Source organism: Apis laboriosa, unplaced genomic scaffold (assembly GCF_014066325.1).
Source record: "Apis laboriosa isolate Shangri-la unplaced genomic scaffold, ASM1406632v1 scaffold16_cov148, whole genome shotgun sequence".
Lineage (NCBI taxonomy): Eukaryota > Metazoa > Arthropoda > Insecta > Hymenoptera > Apidae > Apis > Apis laboriosa.
In genome coordinates, this window is record NW_025222129.1 from 5,149,267 (window position 1) to 5,162,397 (window position 13,131).

The window sequence follows — 13,131 nt, forward strand, 5'->3', positions numbered from 1 at the left end:
CGTTCCACCGTAAATTTATTTGTTCGATATATATTTAAAGAGGCCACACAGCCTGGCGACACAACGAATTCCTCGCATAAGTTCATCTTTCCTTTCACGTTTCGACGAAAGTTATTACCTCGGGATTATACACGAACCTCGGTGCAATTTGTTTGCCATCATGCAAATTTCTGGTAACAGTTGAGCGATTAATTTCGCGACTGAGCGATAAGTGTTAATGAAATTGGAAGAATTGGAATTTTATATTTTATTTCGCGTTGAAAATATAATTTCGCGTAATTGATCTCAATTACAAAAATATAATAACAATTAAAAGATCAGATATCTTTGTCTTTCTGATCAAACGAAAAAAAAAGTTGTCCCGACAAGAACTTCGTTATTATAGTCATTTTCAACTTGTTGCACAAAAAAGACGGTTTTAACGTACTTTTTAATTAATCAATTACCTTCCATAAAAATTAGGATTAAGAATTAAACGAAGAAGAAAGAACTTTCATTTCGACGACAAGCAAAATTTCTCCGCCATTTTAACTTTCTTCGCTGGATAACCAAAGACTGTTTAACATACTCTTAAAAAGAAGTTTCTCAAGACATTTTTTTTTTCGACATTAAATTCGATTAAACGTTCAAAAAATATTCAATAAATTCAAATCTCAAACAAATCTTTTCACAATGTAAAATTTCTTCTAGTTAATCCTCGATTCATTTTTTACATCTTCATTTATTCGATTCGAGCTTCAAACTTAACCTGCAAACGAATATCACATTTAATAATCCGTGTTGTTGTTGAAATTCTGAAATTTCCAACAATGAAATTTGTCCCAATTCATCGGTTGCAAGCTATCATTGATATCCTCCCAGAAGGGAATGCTCTTTGTCGCGTGCGCATCGATATCGATCTCGAGCAGAAGAGAAGATAATCGAGATAAGTAAGGGGATTAAAAGAGTCTCGACATCTCGATGCACCAGACGAATGTATCTTTTATCCTTTCCACGATTGCGGCCATCAATTGCGGGAAAACATGTGTCGCTGAGGGATGGTAAACGCTGTAGATACCTAGAAAGGGGAAAAAACAGGAGAGAAAAACGGCATGTCTCTCTAATTCCCGGTTGGAATCTCAGTCAACAGTCGTCATTGTTTGCCCATCCTCTCTCTCTCTCTCTCTCTGTCTCTCTCTGTCTCTCGTATCCACCCTCGGGCGATATTAAAATCTTCCACGTGCTTGACAGGGAGGGGAGGGGAGGGTTGGCGAGTCCATGGTATCACGACCACAATGCGTGCACGTCGCACGGTATATAACTCGGTTGCAACGTCGTGTGTCGACACGCGACATTCGACAATGGTTCAACGTATGGATCCGAGTTGGGTACAGTATCTTTGGAAAGTGCTGAGCTATCGAATCGAGGAGAAAAAGAAAAGGATTTCTCTCTGCGATTTTTTTTTTTTTTTTATTTACTTTTTAAAGTGATTGCGATCGGTAAATCGAGGATTTTTATTCTTTAAGATTCGATCGATATTAATCTTTCTATCAAGATGAACAATTTCATTCCAGAGAGAGAGAGAGAGAGAGAGGGAGAGAGAGAAAGAGAGAGAGAGAGATAACACGTTTTGGTAATGGAAGTTTTTTTAGAAATTTCTGGGGATCGAATCTGAATATGAATTAATAAAATTGGAAATTAATTGTTATCGGTTCCACCAATTAATAAATTGTCAATTTGATCAAATTTATACATCGTTTATATCGATCGCAATGATTATGTACGTTAGTGTACGTTCAACCGATGGTATTGGTATTCCTGGTCATGTATCCGCCCACGTGAACACGTATCTATACACGCATACACGCACACGCGCGCAAGTTCATTCGATTGTACGCATTCACGTTGTGAAACAATAGTCTCGAGTTCGTCCCTTTCCCGATATATCCCCCTCCTCCCTCTACCCCTTCCCTCTGTCAATTTCTCTTTCATTTCTTCCATTGCTCCCTTCCCGACGCTTCTCATGCAAATGGTACGGTCTTTGCCTGGTCCATTATTATTATTTTTTTTTTCCCCCTGTTTTCTTATCTCTTTACACGGACTTTTCATTCCTTTCTTACTCGCCAACCTCCACGATTATCCCGACTCTGCCCCAGTTTTCGTCCTCTTCTTCGCGCCTTATTTCTTCACGTAGTTATATTTCTTCTCGCGTAATTTTATTCTTTGTTTTTTTTTTTTTTTCTTCATCTCAGCCAATGGTGAAAAATGTATCGTGAAATATCTGATGCGGTTTGAATCATTTTATATTAACAGTCAGATAGTTTAAATAAATATCTGGAATATTAGCATATTAAATTACTTGATAGTTAAATTATGATTTATATTTGTTCGAATCATTCTACGAAAAATTTTGCAAAAGTATCTCAATACAACTATCTCCAAATCTCCTTTAAAAAAAATTTGCTCCATTCCCCGTCATCCCTCATATTCTCTGCCCTCGTTCATCTCTCTTTCGAAATCTTTTCAAGACGAATATCGGTTAAAATCCATCGTCTAATTGTATGGAAAACGTATATACAAATTTTATTCTCTGCTTCTTTTTTTTTTCTTTCCATTGATCTCAGCCGATGAAAAATTTATCGTGAAATATCTGTTGCGGTTGGAATTATTTTATTTACTCAAACAAAACTTCGTAAATAAATAAACCTGGACTATCAATAATTAAATTACTTATGAATATTCGTTCGAATCATTCTACGAAAAATTGTTCAAAAGTATCTCAACGCAATTACCTCCAAATCTCCTTTTTAAACAAAGAGACTTACCCCATTCCTCTCTCTCTCTCTCTCTCTCTTTCTCTCTCTCTCTCTCTCTTTCTCCATCTTCCTTCCTCCCTCTCTCTCTCTCTTTCTATCTCGAAATCGTTTCAAGACGAATGTCGGTTAAAACCCATCGTCTAATTGTATAGAAAACGTATNCTCTTCCTTCCTCCCTCTCTTTTTCTTTCTATCTCGAAATCGTTTCAAGACGAATGTCGGTTAAAACCTATCGTCTAATTGTATAGAAAACGTATATACAAATTTTATTCTCTGCTTCTTTTTTAAATTACTTAAAATTACTTAAAATTTTTTAAATTACTTATGAATATTCGTTCGAATCATTCTACGAAAAATTGTACAAAAGTATCTCAATACAACTATCTCCAAATCTCCTTTTTAAACAAAGAGACTTACCCCATTCCCTCCTCTCTCTCTCTCTCTCTCTCTCTTTCTCCATCTCCATCTTCCTTCCTCCCTCTCTCCCTCTCTCTCTCTTTCTATCTCGAAATCGTTTCAAGACGAATGTCGGTTAAAACGCACCGTCTAATTGTGCGGAAAACGAGGCGTGTGTACGAGTATATAGAATCTTCTCGCCCGAAGCGACAAGGTAACGGGGTTACGCTTGTGTGCACCTTTCTTGAATACACCGTTCGCCATTTATACACCGCCCGTGCGGAGGCGGCACGGGAAGAAAGATCACAGTCTGCCGGTCGTTAGCCGGCAGACAAAACAATCCGTGCCGTGGATGGATGCTTTCCATTGCGAGCGGGAGGGAAAGGTTTGCTGCATGCAGATACAGCACTAGCTTGTCTTTCACGCGACATACGCGTATACGACGAGAGATGGGACATTAATTAGAAGGGGGTGATTTGAATCGGTTGGTTAATAATAAGGATCCCTTTCTAAACATCTCGTTTTCTATACGCTTTCGGTTATTTCCATATTGCTGGTGGCTGGTTACAGGATCGATGACATTCGAGGATTGGAAATGTATCACGGATACATGTGTATATATATATATTTTTTTTTTCTTTTATATTCAAATGAGGACAAGCCAACGGTTAGTAATTAGTAAGAGCAGGGATTTTTCGAGGCTTTTTTTGTTTTTGTTTTTGTTTTTTTTTTTTTCTAATTTCAATTAATATTTTAAAGGGATATTTTAATGTGGGTATGGAAAGGATGTTTAAACGAGAATGGGAATAGCTATGAATGAATATTGGAGATGAAAACTTAATTTTTAGATTCGTCATATTCGGATATCCGATATTTTCGAAATCCTTTTTTTTTTTTATATCGTGATCGACCACTGGAAAAAAATAGCCCAAATTTTAATCATCAATTATATTTGAATCGTAATAATTTACATATAACTTACGTGATAGTTGTACCTGAGTTCTAATTTTCTATCTGAAAAATATCTTTTTCCAATATTTTCGAGAATTATGTATAAGGAAATATTTCACATCCCATGAAATGTTATAAATTTTTCTTGGCGGTGAATTAGCTATGTATCCCATTCCGTATAAAATATATCAGCCTTTGTACGTGATGTATAGAATCTATATATTGTATTCGTGGAAATTCAACCAATTTACCGGAGTTAATCTGCATGAATAGTTGCTTTTTAAATAGGTGTTTCATTCGCGGCTAGAATGGTAACCTGGAATAGAGCCAGCCGATTGTTACACACTAATTTTATTCTCGTTAGCGCAGGAGTTCATGGAATATAATTTTTTTATTACATTTTATATCCTTCGACCCGTGAAAAATTTTCGATAATCGCTTCGCGTTACCTCGAAGCTTCTTTGTAATTTTTTGATGCGAACTATCGTCGATTAATTATCGAGATCGATGTGACGAAGCACGAACATGTTATTTTTTTCTAAAGCATGTTGCTTTTTGTAAATTCTTATTTATTTTCACGTAATATGTATTCAATGTACTAGGATTTGAATGAAAAATGTATATGTGCAAGATAAATATTTAAAAAAAATAATAAATTTTCATTTAGATTTACATTACTTTTTCGAATTTGAATTTATTTAAATTTGAATATGATATAATGAATATGATAATTTATATAAATTTGAATTTATTATTATTTGAATATGAATTTATACGACCATCTGTAGTCCAGTTGTTCGATTTACAATTAATTTGAACTTTAATAAAATAGATTTCTATGATACAGAAAATATGGTAGATAATTGCGAATATTAATTCCTCTAAATTAATTTTTAATCTCGTGCCAAGAGAACTTTCTACGTGTTAAACGACCTAGTTAACAGGTTAATTCTCTCGAGCTTGAGATAATAATGAAATTAAAAAAAAAAAAAAAAAAACAGATTCCCAGAAGTAGGAACATTTTGAAATCTCTATAATCTTAGTTTCAGATAAAGCTCGATTTTTATTTTCTTCAATTTTGGAAAGAACTGACGTTAATTCTAATTTTTTAATTACTGACTCATATTAATTTCTTTTTACCTTGCACACATTGCATACGTTGTCGTGGCAGTTGAATAAAAATAACTTGTTCCAAATAGTTCAACTCTTCTCGTGTATCTATCCTTATTTAATCCTCATTAATATTATACAATTTAGAAATGGCAATTTTTCTAAAATTTGCTGAAATATTAACAAACCAAGATCGAATTTTAATAAATATCTTGCAATATCAAAAAATAATTAATTCCTAGAATTAACCATCTTATATTTTTCTTCAAAGATATCCACCAAATACCAAAGAAAAGTATCTCAAAATTTAGTATTAACTTAAATCTACCTGAAATATTTAAAAATCAATTTTAATGAACATTTCACAAAACATACTATGAAATATTGAATTTATCGTGAGAAAAACTCACCTTTCCTCTGATTTAATTATTTAACGTCTCTCAAAATTGCAATTGATTTTCCCATTTTCAACTCGTTTCCTCCCTTTCGTTCTTTCAGATTTCCACGTTAGTGTCGCACAGAGAACGTCCGCTATGTTCGGACAGAAGTCTCCGTGCTGTTGCCAGAGTCGGGCAAGCGGTGAATCTGGCTGTGGAGAGGTTCGTCACCGTTGGCGAAACGATCGCGGATGGAAATCCAGAGATCAGGGACGACATGTACCAGGCGTGCAAGAGGGCAAGAGATGCTGGTGAGTTCACATTGTTCCAACTGTAAATTATGCAAACTATTTGTCGGGTTCAAGGGGATTTAACAAGTTGTGAGACGATTCATTATTGCCTCAATTATCTCTCCGATGTTTTATTACAGAGGAATATTCGATTCCAGTTCTAAACGCGATGGATTTTGTGAGGACTGTTGTAAAATGTTATAAAATTTATCTCGATGTTTTACTGTGCAGATTATGCAGATTCTTATTGATATTTTATCGAAAAGTTGAAGATATACATACTTTTTTTTTTCAAATATTCTTATATGCAACATTAATTAAAACACATCTCTTTTGAAAATTTACATCGAAAGATGTATCTCGTCGAGGATAATTCTCGAAAAGGAAAAATGATTAATGGTAACTAGTCGTTCGTGAATTTTCGTAAAAAAAGAAAAAAGAAAGAAGAAAGAAACATCGTTAAGCAAATAGAGGTGTTCTAAAAAGCCGTGCGAAGATTGTAAAGCGGCTCGAAAGATATAAAGACGTTTGTCACGAGTTGTCGCTTCTAAAAGCTGAAAGGATATCTCTCAGCAGGTATTCATGCCAACGGTGACATTCAGAGAAATGTACTCATTGTTACTTCCAACAAGTTTTACTCGTGCTTGACTTCGCCTTGCTCTCTTGACAGTTAAGAGTTGGTATCAATACCGGTTACAGCGGTTCTGCTCTACTGGAAATAAAATCTTTGATACAAACCCGCCATCTCGAAAAATCTCTCTCTTTCTGTCAACCATCCATTTATCCTCGAATAATTCTTTGCGACAATTTTGGAAAATTCGTAGTAATTTTGTCAACACTTGAGTTGACATCGATCGTTTAATGACACTATTTGAATAACAATTGAACTGTGAATTTTCCAACAAATCGACTAAAATAACAATTGTCGCGTAACGATCCATCTCGAAACTTGATTAAAAGCGTATTAAAATTACCAAAACTTCGAACCGTTTTAAATCCAAAAATAATGATTTCCGGCCAACGAATGAACGATCATTAAAAGCGTGGAACTTTCCCCTTTAAAATGCTCTCTCGTTTATTTCAATACGACTTTCGATTCGCGAAATATCATCGTGTAAAGAGCATCGTAAATTTATTTATTTACCGTTAAACCCTACTAAAATTGAGAAAACTTTGAACCGCTATAACTCTGAAGATAATGACTTCCGGCCATCAAGTGAAAGATCGTTAGAAGCGCAGAACCTTCCTCTTTAAAACGCTTTTTCGTTTATCTCGATACGACTTCCGCTTGCCGAGATATCGTCGTTTAAAGAGAAGAGTAATTTTTTTAATCGTTTACTATCTCCATCTTTGTCCCTTACTCTCGCTGACCTAAACTCCAGATAAGTGATAGACATTATTCCTGGAAAAAAACATAATACGCATGGGAAAAAATATATAATATAGGTCACAGAGTTGCGAGTCCATTCATAATTTCTGCACTATTTTAAGGATACTTTGAGTCCTTGTATCTCTGCAATTAATTGAGATATCGGGATGAAAGAAAAAGGATAATAACATAGTTTAATAGCATAATTTTTCTGAGTGGGTTTTGATAACAAAATTTTTAATTCCTTGTTTTTTTATATGAAATGTTAAAGTTTGTAACTTTTCATCAATGATGTGTTATTGTGATATAAGATATATGTTTCACGTGTTATGATCTATTTTCAATATGTTTGAACATATTTAGATGAAAATCCGCAGTCTCAAAGGAGATTTTTTTTATATTTTACGAGAGAAAAGTTTTAAATTTGTCGAGTTATTTCTCCATAGCGAAATATGATTGAAACGGTTAGTATATTTTGAAAGCTATCAAATTTTTCATTTTTCTCTTCGACATTTGACATCGAAATGTACCATTTCTATGCCAGGACGATATATAGAGACAAAAATGGATCTTTCTCGATCTTTTTCTCATATCTGATTCTTTAGATTTCAATTCTATGAATGTGCAATTGAAAAATTATAAATTCTTTCTATTTTTAAACTTTTCGAATTCTTGAATTTATCTAATCTTATTTTTAAAATCTCAAACACATTCAACAAACTCGTTTCAAACGCAAAATTGGTATTGAAATTGATGAAGTTATTTATTCCGAGTAAAAAATATTAGAGAAACAATAATGAGAAACAGAGAGCAGGTGAAAATGATTGCGTAACTTTTGTAAAACTGAAACCTGCTAAAAGATATATTTTGCTACACGGATGCAAAAGGGAGCAGACATTTGTGTCATCTCTCATTAAAACTTTGAGTTTAATACTTGCAAACATTAGATCATAACGATGATAATATTCGTAATCTCTAAAAGTTTGCCTAAACAAAGCGTGAGAATTTGAAATTGTAACTATAAATTCAACAATTAAATATAAACTTAATAATTAAAGCTGATACTTTTCAGTAAAAAGTATAATTTATACGTACACCCTGTCACGAACTCTATATCTGTTTCTCTCTCTTTCTCTCTCTCTCTCTCTCTCTCTGTCCAATGTTTGTTTTCGATGAAACTTTTTTATCGATTGAACGAAGTTGCACATGATATCGATGAACTGATACAACCTAAAAAAAAAAATAAAAAAAATAAATCAATGTAATAAAACGAATGAAACGTGATGAACAACGCGTTTTTCTCGTATGAAGTTTTATGAACGTTTCTATGATTCGAAAAAATTTTATTATATTCTTTATATTATAAAAATTATTTCTTGGGAAATTTTTTTAATAATTTCTTTAATAAAATCAGGAGACTTTCTTCCAGGTTTTAATATAATAATATTTTATTTCGAATCTCCTTAAACGCGTTAAATAATTTTTACGAGTTTGAGATAAAATTTAATAACACTTTAGATTAATAAAAAGTCTTTACTGATTTATAATCTTTTATGGCCTCGAGATAAAATTTGAGAGCACTTTATGCCACTGCCACGTTTGCCACTTTATAAATGGTACAAAGATTATATATTGGCTATATCGACTGCTGATTTTATTCCTCGTATTGCATCATCAATCATCCAGTTTATCGATATCCTTCACAAGAGAATCAAACTTTCAATTCCAAAATGCTGCACACACAATTATCTTCGATGATAACTTTTTTCTAAATTTTCTTAATCCTTTCATAAATCAAACTTTACAATAAATATTTACCATGTTTTAATGTTCTTAATCATATATCATAGATCAAACATTCCAACTTCAAAATACTCCACGCAATTTTCTTCGATAATAACTTTTTTTCTAAATTTTCTTAATTCCATCATAGACGAAACGTTGCTTCAAAATTACTCTTTCTTCGAAACTTTCGAAACCCTAAAAAAAAAAAAAAAAAAAAAAATATTAAAAAGAATTGTCATAATTTCAACTCGTCGACGTGATTTCATCATCCTTCTGGCCTTTCCCCCCCGATTCTCGCGTCGTGGATCGCGTCTGAACAAAAACATTTCTCCCAGATCTACAATACGCACGAAGGAGAACGCCTCCGGCTGAAAGCTTCGAGCTTCCTCGTTGAGAGGATATAAATGCAAACTCTCGTATGCAACTCTGCGGGAAGCAGGGTGGTAAGAATACGCGCGGAGAAGCGAGGGACGGGGAGGGGATACGCGGTGGTACGCGCTTAGGGCGAAACAATCCTCTGAAAAGCACCTCGCAACGTATCCGTCCTCCTCGGTTTGATTCATCGAGCCCCTTTCCCTATATACGAGTCGCGGGACGACAATGACAATGGCCGAGCAAAAACCGTGGTCCAAAATTTTCCCTCCGGCTATTTTATCGACGGTGATAAAATTTGATCGCGTGCATCGCTCGATGATGCATTGTGCTCGATGCGCGCAAAGTTTTTTTCGGATGAGAATTAGATTAGGAACGAAGGATTTTATTTTTGGGAGGATGGAGTCAGGATTATTAGAGGTTATATCCAATTTTCAAATTGGAATTGTTTGCAATCGTTTGGAATTGTTTGGTAAAATTTTGGGAGAAATGGAGATTTAAGCGTTTACACGTGGCTTAGGGATTATTTTAGGAGGATGGAGTCAGTGTATTATTACGTTACGTTATTGAAATCCAGTTTGGAAATTGGAATTGTTTGCGGTTGTTTGGCGATGTATAATGCTTCCGCGCAATTTTCTTCGATTCAACAACTTTCGAAACGTTGGAAACGAGAGAAACAAAACGTTAAAAATCCGGAAAAGAATTTTCATAATTGTGTTTCATGCGGGAAATGGAAATTTTGAATCAGAAATTTTAAATATTACGTGTCCATTTTTAACGTCCACGTGTAAATTTCTTTAAATATTGAATTTTAAAATGAAATGTTTATTCAATTATTTTTTTGCTCAGCATTAATCAAAGGATAAAAAAAGTAGCAGATAAAATTGTTTGAAAATTACACCAGATTTGTCTGTTTTTTTTTTTTTTTTTTTTTTTTTTTTTTTTTTTTTTTTTTACAACTAACAATCGAATTAACAAGAAAATCAGCGAAAGAAATTCGTATAAGCTGAAAAAACGATTCCAATTCCATTTGGTCGACAATTTTCATCGCGAACAAATGAATTGTTTAATCAAAATCTCCGCGGCTGGAGGAAAAAAAAAACCAGGATTTTTACCAGGAAAAAAAACAGAATATTTCTAGGGATTTAAAAAAATTCCCGATTCGAAGTACCAGCGACACGATGTTAAATTCAAATACGGATGTGTTTCACGTGGAGAGAGAACATTTGCCACGTTGAATGTTCCCTGTTGGTGGTAACATCGAAAAAAAACTCGAATAAACTCGTGTGATCGTGTCCTTTGTTTCGTCTCGAATAAATTTCGTTTTGAATAATCCACGTGATAAATCATATATTTCTCGGTCGCGTTTTCTTTTTTTCATTTCTTCCACCTTGTGTGTGAATGCGAGAAAAAAAATATATAAATATATATATTTATATATATCTCGAAATGGCCGGTGGTACGCGATGACCCATATTCCAACTTGGTCCTTGAAAGATTTTTCGCTGTCTCAAGTGGAGCCTTGAGCAATGTCTTCCTCGGATGAAAAACAACCGAAAAATGTTCCATTTCTGGCTAATCGTTTTTCTCCCTTTTTTCACGATTAATTAAAGCGAAAGAGGATTCTTAAGAAATGCACGACTCTTATATATTTTCGAGAAAGTTGGTGTGCAAAGTTTGTCTGCAAATGTTTAAAAGTATTAGTCGATAAATTATATATATAAATATATTACGATGTAATAATTTCTCGTAGAAGAATATCTATTTTAACTTTTTTTTTTTTTTTTTTTTTTAATTAAAATTTTTTTCTCTAGGTTTTCTCGTGAATTAATTTTGCTCGAGAGAGAAAATTTTGTGTCATTTTAACTTACTAATAAAAATATATTTTGTTGGTATTATTATCGGTCGAAAATTTAGAATCATTAATTTTTAAATTATTATTCTCTAATCTTAAAAAATTTTTTATAGAAGATCTATCTATTTATATTCTAGTTTTTCTAATTTATTATTTAAGAATTGAAAATTCTTAAATAATAGAAGAAGAAAAGAATTGAAAATAAATTATTTAACGATGTAATTGTGCATTGATAAATAAATAAAAAAATAAAAAAAAAATTTAACAATTATACATAACATAAAGATCAAATTTCAAAGCATTGCAAAGAAACATTGGTGCAAAATATACTAATCTAAACAGAATTATTAATCTCAAAGATTCTTAAAATCATTTTATTACATAGATTAAGATTATTCCATATATTTGCCGATATTTTTTTTTTTTTTCTCCCTCCAGAATCCAAAAGTTTTCCTTGCAAAGTACCCTTGAAGAGAGTACTCGAAACAAACAACTCACTTTACTCTGACCTATATTTTTACTCGTTCTTATTACGTTATTACGCCATTACACGATTCATCGTAAGCTTTACTTCCATGCTTTTCCAACTGATATTATCATTTATAATATTATTGCTTATCTTTATTCGAAGTTCAATTACGTATCAATACTTACGCTATTATTTTTCTGCGTTGGTATCGTTAAATATTATTATTACAATTATTGGCACAAGTATTTCTCTCGTAAATAAAAAAAAAAAGATAAAAAAAAGAAACATATTTATTACTTTATACTTCAAATATTTATTACTTTTTTTTTACCAAATTAAATAAAATACTCGAGACTTAAAATAACCGATTCGAGGATAGAATAAATTAAAACAAGGTTTATTTCAAAATTGTTCAAATTTGTAAACGCCAAAGGAATAATACTATCTAGTATCAGAATCATACCTACCACACGTTAACTTCAATCCTAGTCTTGTAAATGATATCATGAAGAGCTAATTCAGTACGACGTGACACGCAACGTATCCGAATAAATCTTCAAGTCATTATCTGATCACTCGACTCAATTTCGCTCGATCCAATTCAATTTTTCTTACATATATATTTATTATTTATTTATTTTTATACATATATATTTATTTTCTTACGTATATATAAAATAAACAGATACAATTATAAACGGTTCGATTGAGACACGATTCGTTTTTATTAAATTGCAAAACAAAAAAAAAAAAAAGACCATTTTACAGAGAATTAATTATCGATCACGTTTCGAATATTCGTTTAATCGAATTTATCCAAGCCAATACGCAAATGAAGCGCATCAACTCCATTTTGTTGTTCTTGATAAAATAATAAACTGTCCAGTTTACGTTCGGAAACATTCGACAAATTCGATGGCATGGCGTTATTCGACGATGAACGTATGCCAAATTGAATAATTTTATTAGTAACTCGACCGCGAATGCGTTCAAATGTATTTTCTCGCCCTGCGAATTAACCGAAAATTTGACAACAAGTAAGAGTAAAAGTAATTTATTTTGACGGATTTAAATGCGATTGATTTTTTTCTCGATTATTACAAATCGCTTCTTGCAATTAAAAACTTTCTTTTCATGCTTCCAACTTTTCACGATCGATAAATTTTAATAATTACTCATGGCAACATTTGATCTATGATTATTGTCTTATTAATTAAAAGCTTCCATTTAGTCTCCCCTTCATTTAGATAATAAATTTTCTTTCCTTGAAAGAATACCACGTACATCTCGTAACGAAAATATAAGCGAAACGAAACGAATCGAACGAGAAACGAGTTCTCTTTGCTCGGGAAAACGGGATTA

At 32.7% G+C, this 13,131-nt stretch overlaps 1 protein-coding gene across 4 annotated transcripts in view; it reads left to right on the plus strand.

The window, feature by feature from the left end:
* LOC122710978 (alpha-catulin) overlaps positions 1-13,131 on the plus strand; it is a 69,495-nt gene that overhangs the window by 32,565 nt on the left and 23,799 nt on the right. For all 4 annotated transcript variants that reach the window (XM_043929283.1, XM_043929280.1, XM_043929281.1 and 1 more), the window contains exon 2: positions 5,751-5,940. In XM_043929283.1, the coding sequence (XP_043785218.1) occupies positions 5,751-5,940 (190 nt within the window). The remainder of the gene's footprint in view (positions 1-5,750; positions 5,941-13,131) is intronic.